This window comes from Fulmarus glacialis, unplaced genomic scaffold (genome assembly GCF_000690835.1).
Source record: "Fulmarus glacialis isolate BGI_N327 unplaced genomic scaffold, ASM69083v1 scaffold5449, whole genome shotgun sequence".
In the NCBI taxonomy this organism is placed as follows: domain Eukaryota; kingdom Metazoa; phylum Chordata; class Aves; order Procellariiformes; family Procellariidae; genus Fulmarus; species Fulmarus glacialis.
The window spans coordinates 2,890-17,153 of NW_009233741.1; the positions used below are offsets into that span (position 1 = coordinate 2,890).

At 35.7% G+C, this 14,264-nt stretch overlaps 1 protein-coding gene across 1 annotated transcript; it reads right to left on the reverse strand.

The window, feature by feature from the left end:
- Window positions 1-764: 764 nt before the first annotated feature.
- Window positions 765-14,025, reverse strand: MEIOB (meiosis specific with OB domains). The gene is made up of 13 exons (XM_009585403.1): window positions 13,957-14,025; window positions 10,544-10,601; window positions 9,009-9,140; window positions 8,176-8,248; window positions 6,644-6,839; window positions 6,046-6,146; window positions 4,266-4,318; window positions 4,092-4,187; window positions 3,605-3,706; window positions 2,942-3,095; window positions 2,388-2,571; window positions 1,787-1,873; window positions 765-899 (listed from the first exon to the last, which is right to left on the reverse strand). Exons 1-13 carry the CDS (start codon window positions 14,023-14,025, stop codon window positions 765-767), a joined length of 1,440 nt encoding a protein of 479 aa, XP_009583698.1.
- Between the last annotated feature and the right edge of the window lie 239 nt (window positions 14,026-14,264).

Consider the following 14,264-nt stretch of genomic DNA (forward strand, 5'->3'; position numbering starts at 1 on the left):
ATTTGAAATAGGCCAACTCCCGATATTCTCAGAAGGTGAGGACTAGTGAATGTAGCAAATACACCAGCTGCAGGGGACGCTAAGGACAGAAATAGATTAAAACATAGGAAAAAATACATGGAGAAGGGCAAAACGTACACACCTAGGTTCTTTATGTTCAGCTAACAACAACTATCTTGGTGAAGAAGAGTCCTTTCTTCTCTGCCGCTTACAGTCTTAGCTTGATTGATTGGTTGTCAGAGGTCCCTGGTAATTGATTACTCTGTTCTAATAAGACTGTGCCTTAAAGAAAAGCAGCCTTGCAAACACCATGGCTATTTCCAAGCCTCTGCAGTTGCCAGAAGTTCCGTGTTTGGACTCATCAACATACACCACAAACCCAGGCAGTATTTCAAAGTGGGTCTTTATTTTTTGAACTAACACAGAAGTAGCACGAAGGTAGCAAGGCAGTTAAAAACACAGAACCTCAACAGATCTGGCTTGTACTATTTGTTATTTCTGATCTTTCAAAATATATTCTCAACTGAGTGAAGAAAGCTTTCATCCCCCTTGTAAGGGGGGTAGAACTAACTTTTCTTAAGATGAGGCCTTAGTACACTTTTTAAATTACAATCACCTGAAAAAAATCAACACAGAAGCCCACTTACAGGGATTAGTAATGCATATTCCTTCTTTACCATCAGAACATACTTAGCAAAATACGATGACAACAGCATTCTACCTCTAATAATACAGAGAAGAAATAGTCTTTTTCGTAGCTGTTATCAAGCCATATAGTGTAATCTCTTATTTCCAGTCTCTTTTCCCAACAAGCTCTGACTGGCCTCTATAGGGTCTGCCAGTTTGCATGAAAGAACATTCACTTTCAGTCCGGTTCTCCAACTGGGTGACACAGTAACCTGTAAAAATAATTAACGGTCTTTGTTTTTACTGCTGTATAGCACTTTGAAATATATTATCTTCAAATATCACACAGCATATTTAATTGACAGATTTGGTTATATATATTTTACATTATTTTATACATGAGTACACACATTTTATGCTATATACCTGTCACTACTGAAGTAAACACTTTCATTTTTTCCTGGAAATAGAGGCAGAGGGTAGGGGGGATGGGAGAGTAAGAACAGTTTTGCTAAGAAGGGCAAGTTTAAAAAAGGGAGTCAGTTTAGAGTTGTCCTGGAAAAGTCAGTTCTATGAAAAAGGAATCCGGTCCAGTGTACAGCATGCAACCAAAAAAGTAAAAAATACTGCAAGTAATAGCAGATCTTTTAACAATTGCTCCCGGTGTGTGAATCTAATGTTGTTGTTGCTTTAAGGAGAATTGCAGATTTTAGACATACCTAATCACATGATTTCCAAAAAGACAGGTAACTAAGAAATATACTTAGGTAACCCGTATACCATACAGTCTATTACATATATTGACTGGGCCTTATTCTTGCAAACTGATAGTGTTAACTTTATTCATTATAAACCTGCAGCCATAGAAGTCAGTGACTAAATCATGTATACATGCTTTTGAAGTATCAGCTCCTTAATGGGTATTGGCTAAGAGCAGTTTGTGTCTTTCATAGTTTGCCTGAAAGAGGCCTGTATATCTGATCCTGCAGGTACATCCCCTAATGTTGAAATTATGACAATTTACTTGGAATATTCCGAATATGTACAAAAACTAATCCTTATTTTAAAAGTTCAGCAGAACTGACATGGAATTTTTCAGTACTAAATATACGACCAAATGGGAAACAGTCACTCTTTTAAATTAACACTAAATACTAACTTTAAAATAAATCTTGCTTCGTTCCAAAAGAAGTTGCCATTTCAATGCAGTCTTCTTGTCTTCTGTTAGAGTGAGAAACTCATGGACCTGTTAATAACAGGACATCACAGAACACTTCTTCAGCATATAGTTATAACAACATCTCCACAACAAAATGATGATGAAAAGAGCATCTTATGCATTTTTTTAATGCATTTATAAGCTGTATTTTCCCCTCTTTTAACATAGCGTTTGGTGTAATATATGTACCAAGATAGTCAGATTAATCAGAGTAAGTTGCAGGGTGTTTGAGAATCAAAATTAGGGAATTCCAACCATGTTCTCAGAAAAGTGTAGATTAATTAAGTAAAGCAGTATTCTGAATAGGGTATCAACTCTTACATTTAACGCGTTTCTTGTTATTAGCAGCTACTGACTTCTAACTTTTGACTTGTTAAAAAGCCAAGTGTGTGCGTGTGTGTATTCATATCCATATGCAATTTTTTTAACCTGTGTGTACATACACACACATATATACGAAGAATATTTACATGTATTTGTAATTTTCATCAGGCTTCACAGCTCAGATCAAATAAGAACAATCTAATTCATTTCTACTTACTGTGCAGCCTAATGTTTCCTCAGCTACACAGTCAGACAGGTAACAAGAATAAAGAGTGCCTGTGTGATCTGTCAGATCAATGAGTATGTCAAAGCTTGCAAAAGTTGACTTTGAATCTGAAGAGATGTCACTGCAGAAAGTGCATGTGTGTGACATTTCATTCACCAGAAAACGGCATATTGAACTGAAACATAAGAAGAAAATTAATGCATATATGCAATTTCTCCTTGTTTGAAACTGTTTTCTAAACTGAGATTTCCCAAGAGACTTTTCCTCTTTAAAAAAAATCTTCATCTTCTAAACTCTTAAGTCTGAGACAAAATGGCCTCTTTCTTCGTTGCTCCTCTAGGACCAGAAAGAGCAAGTCCTTCATAAAGCCAGCTCCTCTTCCTTGCTACTTCTGGAAGTCTATACAACAGAAATTCACATGGCGTCCTCCGGAGGAGTTTTATTTCTTGTCTGGAACTGGTCTAAAATATTGTTCCATCTAATTTGGGTCAGGGGAAGAAGGATAAGCACTTTTTAATACAAATTTAAAACAGGCAGTTGCTTACCATCTGTTGCGAATAACTTTAGATGCATTATCATCAATGTCCAGTGTAGAAATGTAGCCATAAATAATGCCATAGACTGGTTCAAGTTTCCCATCACTCTGTAAAGCTTTTTCTTTCAGCTGTTCCACAGTATAAACATCAACTATAGTCTCCACTAAAAGTTTAAAAGACATGTTAAGTGTGTCTGAGAAAGAAACAACACAGGAGCAATAACAAAAAAGGATCTTAAGGTAATAAAAAGGAGAGGATTTGGTCTAAAGCATCAGAAAAGCCCCACACACGTTCCTTTTGAAGCAGGCTTATCATTTGGGGACAAAAATAAAACGAAAGGGGAGTAAAATTAGGAAAATATCTAATATTTAATCTTTGTATCCCCCAAAACGAGTTTTTGACAGAAAACTTTCCCTCTCCATTTTTTGTACTTATTCAAGACAGAAAGAACATCCCAGACAGGCTGCAAGTGGGATAGTCACCAACCCTGAAGATACATAACTGATATAAGGGATAGCCCTAGTAACAGCTGTCCAAACTTTAAGTATTCAGCCAGGCTATACCTTAGTTTTGTTTCCATGAACACACAGAGCAAGAACTTGATATTTCAACTGCACTACGAAACTACATTATATAGTTAAATAAAATCAAAGTGTTTGGATCTATGCTTACAGTTAATGGATTCTTTTGACTGCTCCTCCATTTTATCATGCAAAGCTCCTGATTGTGCACTCTCTTTTATGAAGCTGAAGAGAACATTTGCTTCTGCTGTTTCTTGAAAATGTATTTTTAAAAGTTATTAATATATGTAGCATGTAAAAATAACAGCATAATTATATTTTATAACTTTTTATTCTGGTAGCACCAACATGTTGTCTCTTGGAATTAGCCAAGAGATGCTTTTTCTCTTTTTTACTTTAACTGTTAGTCCTACATGGAATATATGAAAGCTGGTTAGGTAAAAAAAAAAAAAAGAAAATAAAAGGGAAAAAAAGAGAAAAGGATGGAAGCCAAAAGCATTGGTCACTATGTAACAGACAAGAGGTGGGGAGCTTTCTGAGGCAAGCAGGCAGAAGAAATGAGACCTCCAATAGATTCATTCATGCATTCTAGTCTATAATAATTACTAATACCAAAGCAATACTTCAACAGCTCTTACCTGGATTAGTTGTAATGATGGTTTTTGATATCACAGTTGCAGTCATACAGTTTCTAAATTTGTCAAAATTTATTCTCACATCTGATGCAAATATTACTGTGGACAAAAAAAGCCCATTACTGTAGAATAAGTATCACATTAAGAACTACAGTAAAAACTTAAAGACTATTATACCTGTTTCTCGTGGGATCCAACTCTGTGCAAGCTGGATAGATTCATTATCCCAACTAAATTAAAAAAAGTTAATGTATCAAAACATTTTTGAAACAGCACTCAAACTGTTTAGTACTAAACTACTAAATAATATAATTAAATTGGTCAAAGGGGACACAACTCCTTTGTTACATGCACATGCAAATGAAATGCCATGTATTTCCACAGGCATCTAGTTTGCAGCCAGCCAGGATACTTTACGTACAGTCTAATACAGTCCCTATTTTATCCCATGCCAAACAGGATAAAATAAAGGGCTATTAGATTGTTCAAAATGATTTAATGCAGAATATACCTGGAAAAATACTGTGTGTATTTCAGAGCTTTGACAAAGGTAATTTCTAACTAAAGGAAATCACAGTTGAAATAACTGCGTATCAGCTGAGCCTTTTCTGTGGGAACAAGTTGATTGCTCACATCACTAGGCCAGATGTTCAGCTGGCTTTCCAACACTGGTATCCTTGTAACTGTGGATGATGAGACTAGAGTGAGGTCAGTGGTATCCCTCAAAAATGATAATTTGATGGTTAGGTCCCTTGATGAAATCTCATTCAGTTCCTTGTAAGTTTGGATGGCAAGAATGCTGCCAAAGCACAGTTTTTTTCTGGTGATTTTTTTTTCTTAATCCTTGGAAAAAGACTTAAGGCATTTACTTTTCATCTAGCATTGCTCAGCCACCTCTTCGCTGATGGCTTCTGAAATATCTTCACTACAATGCTGTTGCTCAAGGATTTCCTGAATCTCTGCCTCTACCTACAGCTCCATGAAAGCACAAAAGGCATCATTTAGGGTAACCACAGTCACACCACCTAGTCTCTGCTTCTCAGGACTCCTGAAGTACACAGCTCTGTATCACTAGGTACCAGCACTGAAACAAGAGTATCAGAGCTGCTGCTGCAAATTAACATTGGTGGCAGCTCAAGGGCTAGAAAACTTCACACCATAGATGCTTATTAGTGTTCATGTGTATACATTAACTGTGTTAAACATTACATTGAATGATAATTCAATTTCTAACTCAGACACAGATTGCAATGCTATCTTGCTACTTCTGTCTAGGGAACAAAGGTCATTTCAACCAACGAACAGCAAACCCAGCGCAAACGAACACCCACGTACCCTTGCACGTAGATAAGCCATGAGTTTATTGAACAAACAATGGACAAAATGCAAGAGCTCCTGTGTAAACAAATCACTATTGACATGCATAAATGGCATGGACTTAGTCATGTTTGCAAATGGGATACAGTTTCAAAATAAGGCCGAAGTAGTATCAAAAGGTTTCTGCGCTATTTTAAACATTTAAAAACTATTTCAACCTATTTCCATTCCACTTTTTAATTCTGCTTGGCTTTAAAAATGAAGCATGCTCCTCTTTCCCCCCGAAGTTTATGGAAGAAATGTACTGCCTTTGCAGCTGTTTTTAAATGCCATTTCCTGAATTAGTTCAAATTTCCACATTAAAAAATGTAACTATTTGGAACTAAGCTTCGTTTTGCCATTCATTCAGAGCTAGCAGTCTGTCAGGAAGTCATAAAACTAGACAATATATATACGATCCCTCTAATGAATCTCTTTTTTAAACCTCTGTTCAGTGTACATTGCTGCCTCATCACAGTTGCCACGCAAATAACAATACATTTAAATTAAAAGACAGTGTTATAACAGTATGTATTATAGTTAATTTTTTATCTACTCTTGCATCAATTTGTGTATTTTAGTGAATTAAAAAACATTTTACCATATTATTGGAAAAGACATCTCTGTTTCATCATACAGCTTTACTTCACACCTCTGACCTTTTCTTTTGTCTGAAGTCATAAAATATTTTGGCTCCCCAACCTTTAAGAAGAAAGAGAAGCAGTCACTTTTCCACTACTAAGTGTTTAGGAGAATAAAAATGATAACCTAGAAAATAGAAGAGTTAAAAAAGGTGGAAGAAAACCCTGTAGACGCTGAAAAAACCCACCATGTACACCACTAAAAATTAAACAACAGTAATTTTACTTCAAGATAAAGGACACATTTTATTTTATAAAAATCTGCGGTTTACAAATTTCAAGTTATCTACTGGTTGCACATGCATGATTTCAAAAAGACAACTGATGTAGGACATTTCCATTCCCTTAATTTCCCCCCTCATGTTGTTGATAAAAATCTCATCAAGTAGCTTGTATGGTTATTGTAACTCAGCTGAAGTGACTGCCAACCTAAACAAACAAACAGAACCAGTGATTCCTGTCCACTGTGAGTCCCAAAATCCATACTCACACTGAAGTCAATTAAGTTACCCACGGTACAGTAGAAAAACACTACTCTGTTGTGGCTCCTTAACTTACTGACATTACAGCTGCAAGAACATTAAGGATTCTTCCATCGAGGCTTTGTCCGTTTGCAATGATATCACCCAGTGGATAATAGTCCTGAGGGTCCTTGACAGGCAGATGCAACAGAGAAAGTAGTTTGGTGTCCGTTTCGTAACATGAAGATGTTTTGACCACTGAATGATTTTCACTGAGCAATAATTTGTAGCAGCTAGATAGTATGCATAAAATAAATCGCATTGATCAACATTTCACTCACCAATACATTAACACTGTAAAATGTAAATTCAATTCACATGAAAAAATAACTGCTGATTTATTCCTTTATTGTTTTCCTTAAAGATATGGAAAAGTTTGAATTAATTTGTTCTAAAATTATTTTTAAAAAATTATATACTTTTCTCTTATGAAAGACTTATTATTGTGTACTTTATACTTATTTGGAATTGAAAAGCCAGCATGAATTGCTAGCAATGTACAAAACATATTTGTAAGTATTTCAGCCCTTATCAATTACTAAAAATAAAATAAATTCTGAAATGTCTGTAATCCAGGTAATTGAGAGGTTTTGGCATCGTAACATAATAAGACACTACTATAGTCAGACTGGATTTGGTGAGGTGCTTTCAAAAGTAATAGCCCAATGACCTCAGTAATATTTGTAATGCACTGTTAGCCAGTGGAAATAAGATATGTTCAATATATTCTGGATAAATATATTTTATAAATGCTTATGAAATCTATAGATTTAGAGAGGAGCTCTTTTAATCAGTGAAGTTTCTACCTGACATTTGTTCTTTTGCTTCTTTCTGCTTAGCCAGAAAGTGAGCGTAACTGCCACAGCTATACATTTGCTACAAAGCTTAGAGACAATCAATAATGAAGAACATAAAATTTCTAACTTGCCAGTTTAATGTGCACATATGCAATATTCTTATGACTGCCATATGATTAAAAATATTAGAATATGACCAGTTAGGAAAGAAACCCTAATTAAAGAACAGGTGTATTAGTCTATCTAACATCTATATCTTAGATATCTAAGATAAGTTAAAACATATCTAAATTATGACTTGCAATGTTTCATACACCAGTTCAAATTGTTCAGATTTTAGAGAAAAACATGTATACATTGCATGATACAAAAGGAATGACAATGCCTTACCAAATAAGTAACAAATAGCATCACAGTGTATTAAAATACCTTCTAGATAAACATGTCATGTGAGTGGATTTTGATATACTGTCTATAAAACAGTTATGTCTGATAAAACACCTTGGCAAAATCAAATCAATTTCAAATAATTTTAGTAGACTTTACTCAAAAAATGAAATTTACTCTGTTTAGTTACAAAGAGCATTATTACTTCATGACAAAACTCCAAAGACCATATGCTGAGAAATACATTCTCTTTTGAGAATATTTGATCATAGATGGTTGAACACAGGGAGGAAGGTACAGCTGCATAAGACAACTAACCCCAAATAAAGCAAGTATTAACTTTCATCTTTCTGGAAAGAACTACCAGTCTATGCTTTACACTTACCTAGGAGTTACAGGGTTGAATTTTTCTTCCCTTTCTGCTTCCTTTGACTGAACTAAAGGATTTTCAATTGTAACTAAAATAAAACATTGATAAGTAATGTTAGAAAACTGAATATAGATGCATATGAAGAGAAGTTGTTTTTAAAAATGGTTGCTTTCAAGGTTGATATGGAAAGGAAAAGACACGTGCAGTAACTACTGCTAAATGTTTTCATACTGAAAACTGTATCTGTCTGGACAGCTCACATTATAACCAAAGTCCCACAGGAGTCCTCAAGACATTTAATGGAAACAAAATGACACTGAGCTCTTGTGCGTATACTCTTCATAGTCACAAGTTTTATCCAAACACTCTGATCTAGGAACCATGGGCAGCAGAATCTTTCTATTAACTTAACAAGATAAAAGCACAGCCTGTAAATAAATACAAGATTTTTGTTGTGTTTTGATGAACAATCATAGTCATATCTATAACTGACTGAAGACAAAGAAAAACACCAAACTACTTTACAGAGTTTATTTTTCGTAATTTATAAGAACTGAATATAATGTAAGAATTTAGATCTATTAATTATAGACAAGTTCTGGGTGGCTGCATTCAGTGGATTTGTATCTAGTCTTTTTGGTGACATATTTACTGGTTTTGAATTTAAATCCTTGAAATCTTATTCCTTTCCTCTTTATACTTAACATAACTGAACAATTTGTTTCCAATTAGACTGTTTTCTGAGTCCTCAGAGAAAAATATAGCAAAACCACAAACACATAACACTGATTTACTGGAAAAAAAAACACATTGAAACAGAAACATGTTAAGAATAAACTCCAACTTACCACAGTCACCAACTCTAAAGCTTTCTGAAAGTGATCTAATATACTCTTCTCTGCCCCAAGAATTTACATTTATAAAGTAAGTCGGTGAATCACGAATAGTAAAACTGAAGGTGTATCTCTCGCACCCGATGTCTGCAAAAATAAACAGCGCTATTACAATTCATTAGCATAGCTTGATTTCAATCTAGAATATATGTATAAAAATATTACTTCGAGGCTTTCCTAGATTTTGTCATTAATTTACTACCCACAATCTGGTGAGTGCCACTAGAGGTCAGCAGACTGTTCAGTACACACACTGGCATTCGTGAGTGGGGATGGCTACAACTCATGCTGTACCTGTACCTGTACCACCCCATCCACGTACACATATCACTTAACTTTAGGCAGCACCGTATAACCTTACAGATCTAATGCAAGAGAAATAAAAGAACCATACAATGCTACGTTCAAGGCATGGACAAACATATAAACAAGGCTAACGCATGAAGCAACACTGTGAACGAGTGTGCATACTAGCCCAAATTTTGTAGTAGGTAGTCTGCCTTTAGATGGCTGTGCCCATGTACGAGAGCACCGTGAAGACATACAAGGCTGCAGACCACAGGCAGTATCACTGTTCAGGTAGTACCAAGGGGTTTAACTGAATAAAGCAAAGTGTTTCCAGCTCTATGGAAAGTTCATGGTCAAGAGGGTATCAATCTCTGAAACACTGTACTCCTGCACTCCCTTTTCTCTTACAGCTAATTCACAAAGCTTCCCATGGGTCATACAGCATTATGCAATATATTATTTTAAAATTATAAATGAAAACTGTATGGTGATAGAATAAGCATAATCTGACTGTAGTTCTATGGAGGCATAAATATGAACACCACATTTTCAGATTACATAGAATTGTTTCTGGTGACGATGATGACTTCCTTCTAAACATTCACCACTAGAGCAGCTCAGCACGAGACAATGCCGGCAGAATAGCTGAGCACTTCACACACAGCTGGAATGGCTCTCTAAGACTGGAGATGCTTCCTAACAGTGTCTGTGTCAACCTTAAGCTATAGATATGTTATTTCAATTTCCAACTAATGCTTTATTAACAACGTATTATTCCCATTTTTTCTTTAGGAGTATACGATAAGATGAAGCTGGTGCTACACAGACCAGAAATTGCTTGTTTCACTCCTCAAGACATCTCCTTAACATTTCTGTTTTAAGAGAGAATGAATATGTAGGGATCAGATCAATTCCAGCAGTTTTTATACAATATTGGGTTCATATCGGTATCATCTTCTTCAGACCCTGAAAGACTTCCATGACGGAGTTTTTCCAAACAAATTCCGATTGATAAGGTTTAGCCACACTAATGCTGCTCTTTCATCTTGGTTCTCAAACACACACAATTTTTTTTGCACATTTTTATTCTATACATTTTACACTAAAGAAGTCTGTTTATAATTTAAATATTGATTTCAGTCATATATGCCAAATTATACCGTATAAGAAAATGAAGTAAAAACAGTTTAAAAGGACTGTACTTTTTCTGTCTGGAAAGCCTCTGACATCTGTTTTCCCAATAACCACACCGATTACATTCTAAAAAATAAAAAGATTATAGAATACAAGTATTAAACACAGATGTATATGATGAATTAGATTTCATGGACTTGTACTCCACTGATGATAATAAACATATTTCTGACTGGTAATCATTTTAATCTATTTATTCCACAGTACCATATGAACTAAAGACTAAAACATAAACATACAATTTTACTTTAAGAAAAAGAGTGACTAATAAAAATATTAAAAGAAATACATCTGTTTCTGTTTGTAAAGACAATGGGAGGACAAAAGTTCACGCAAAGCATTCACAATTTTGGCTGTTCTACAGCAATCTCTCCTCAGGTAGGCAGCAATAGTGTTGTTTCACGCTCTCTGCACAGGTCTCAGATCTCCTTAAATGCGCCATGAAAAGTCTGGACAGGATTTATTTTACAGTTAAGCGCCCAAGGTTTCCCCTGCTGTCAACACCGAGATACACACGTGTACATCCACAGAGAGGGCCATTTATCCTATCCTCATCTAGGCAACATAAATTTGTACAGGTGCCTCTTTCTTGCTGTCTGTCTCTCAACCAACTACAAAGGGAGCTTAGGCAGTGAACTTTTTTGATGATTCAAAACAAAATCAATCTTATTCTGCTTTGCTAAACCTGTATTTATTATGCAAAAGCACCCTAGTCTCAATTGTCAAACAAAACTACTAGGAGCAAACACACACAGGAAGGAAGATATCTATATAAAATATGTATATTAATAATATATAGCTGTGTGGTCAGGTTTTTTTTTTTAAAAAAAGGTCCTCCTCAGTGTGAGAGAAGAGTATTGCAGTGCTAGTTTGGGATTTAAGAGGTGAGCAATGAAAGTTGGTATGGTAACAAGGACTGGAAGGAGAGACTGACATTGCAATAGTGCAAGGGTCCTTCAAAACACGAAGCGTGCCACATCTCTTCCACTTCACATGTGCACTTACTTGCAGCGCTGCCTGACTTTCTCGTCCCAGCAGTCAGCTGGCAAGGGGCAGAGTAACAATTTAATAATCCACACAGGCTGAATTTTGCACCTATTCACAAAGCAATGCAACCTGACTGACTTCACTGTAACAATATTGACGTGCTCAAAAATTAGATCTCATGTTCCCAGTTTACTTTGAATCACTAGATGGAGCAAGGTAACTGTCTTATCCTACAGTGATGGAAATGACCTCATTAAGAGGACCTATGTGTGCAACGGTGTAATACCTTAGTTCTTCCAACCTTTCTAACAGAATACTTTCTATCTGTCTACAATATGTAGTGATGTAGATTAGGATTTTATTTTTCTATTTTTGGTTTTGTTTCTTAAAAAAAAAAAAACAACAAAACCCATTTCAATTAAATCAGAGTGCAACATACCCTGTATCTCACCACCAGTCAAAAGAACTGACATTTAGGATGACTTTTCACATGAATTAAGCTGATGTAAATCTGCAGTTTCCAAAAGAGATCTGCCTCATCCCTGCTGCAAATATATTCACCTCTCTCGTATTAGCACTAAGCCTGCACAGCAAGCTGGCAGAAGGAAGTGATCTGGCTGGAAACTATTTTGGGGGGTGGGGAGAAAGAGGGTAGAAAAACTTCCAGAGATCATTTCCTTCATCAGCTTGTTGTGCAACTACACATGCACTAGTTTCACCAAAAGAGGAGGAGCGGAACACGCCTGCAATGAGGAAGAGGGCCATACTGCCTTTTTTGGCAGAGCATTGCGTAAGGCCGCTCAGCCAAATCATGAGACTACAGCATTAACACATTGCAAGTTTCTTAGACTTTGATCTATTTCACTTTTAAAAAATAAACTGCAGAGTAAAAAAATATTACTTTGAATGATGTGTGCTCAACTGTTTTAAAGTCCTAAACACAATACTGATCGTTCTATCATGAGATACGAGTGAATTACTTTTTCATAAAAATACTTTCTTTACTATATGTTGCTAATTGCAATACTCAAGATTAGTTTTATTTGTAAAATAAAAGCTTTTAACTGAGTTAGTGGATCACTGTATTTGGGGGTAACTGTGAATGACAGAATAAATTAGCTTTGCTGGAGACCAGGGTTTTGTAAAAAATTGGAAAGAATATACAATACCACTGTGAGGGCATATAAAACTCCCTCTCCTAGTTCACCCTTTTCTGTGATTTCTCTTTCATTTGTTTAAAATAAATGAGAAAAAAGGGCTAAATTGTGCCCCTCCCAAATAAAAAGCTGTGGGAACAGGAGAACTCCTTGTTTTCACTCTCTTCACAAACATCAGGACTTCCACAGGGCTCTGTAGATGTGCATCTACTTTAAGTTGCATGGCGAGATACGGCTGTAACACCGCACCAGAGCTCGCAGTGCATCCATGTGGAAATGCTGCCTCTCTGTTTTGCTCTCCAGGCTCCAACTCCCAGCAGCACTGAACACTTAGAAGACACGTTATCGCTGGTGGGCTACACAGTGAAGAGTGGGAAATACTGCAACAGAGAATAATGTAACCTTCTCCCTTCCATATTAAAACAATCTTGGAGAGCAAAGAATGAAAAACTGTGTCCCCTCCCCAAGACTTCCTATTTTTTATTCAGCCACCTAAAACCCAAAAGAGAAAAATACAGAGTTTTACAGCACACTCCCCTGTTCAGCTCTTACTCCAGTGATGATGGTCCTCACTCATATCAGGACAACAACGACAAAAAAAATTCATACTCAAACACCTGTATGAATCTACCAACTACAAAGCTTTGCTGTTCATTAAGTTTACTTTTTGGTTCATCCTACTCTCGTATACTCCCACAAACGAAAATCTTAGCTCCTCCTAAACTGACAACTGCAAAACCTGCTTTTTGTACTAAAGAAACAGAATCAATTCTATCTGACATGTAATTGTGAGATTATTATCCAGTTAAAACACCATGCCACTCAACAAGAGTTTTGTTTGAATAATTCAGGACTACATTATTTAGCTCAGAGGGACTGAGCACATAAAGACTGCAGGATTGGACCTTATGTTCATAGCTTGTAGTGAAAGACTGTTGTCGGTTACAGATGTATTGTGACTACATAATGCTGACTCTGTACATGTCTTTACTAATTCAGCATCCATTTAAAACATTACAAAGAAGCCTCTGATACTTTCAGACCTTGAATTGTCTAGTCGATATCTATAGTTGTGGTATCCACATACTATGGACAACAGCAGCACCAATTTTCATTTTGCTGGTTTATACACAAAGAAGGTAAGGTACTTTATATCTAACAATTATACTAATGCTATTAGTATCTAAATACACGTCAATTACATAATTTTGCAGTAATATAATACAGTCATACACAATTTCATTTGAGAACAAAAGTACTATGTCTATGAGACTTACAGGACGAGCAAGATTTGGATGCAGATCTGAAAGTGCAACAAAGTCCCGTGTTGAACTAGAATAAGCCATTCTGTATCTGTAACTTGAGAAAACTAATTTAGATTTTTTTAACAATCTAAACAAATAACTTAAAACTATTAATAGTGAGAATAACAAGTTATTTTTTAACACAAATGTTTTGACCTAAATAGCATCTGTCTTCAAGAAAAAGCATTTCAAGCCATCTGAAGTAGACAATTCTTTATTGTTTGTATTTGGCGATGTAAGTTATGAACTTTACTATAACTACTCTACCTATGCTTCTCAAA

What these genes read in the sequence shown, in the direction of transcription:
- MEIOB (XM_009585403.1), bottom strand. Translation starts at nt 14,025, where the DNA reads ATGGCTTATTCTAGTTCAACACGGGACTTTGTTGCACTTTCAGATCTG. An exon ending in ATGTCTTTTCCAATAATATG is followed by an intron (nt 4,319 to 6,045) that starts GTAAAATGTTTT and finishes TTTTTAATTTAG; the next exon opens with TTGGGATAATGAATCTATCC. An exon ending in GTCAAAAGAATCCATTAACT is followed by an intron (nt 3,096 to 3,604) that starts GTAAGCATAGAT and finishes TTAAACTTTTAG; the next exon opens with TGGAGACTATAGTTGATGTT.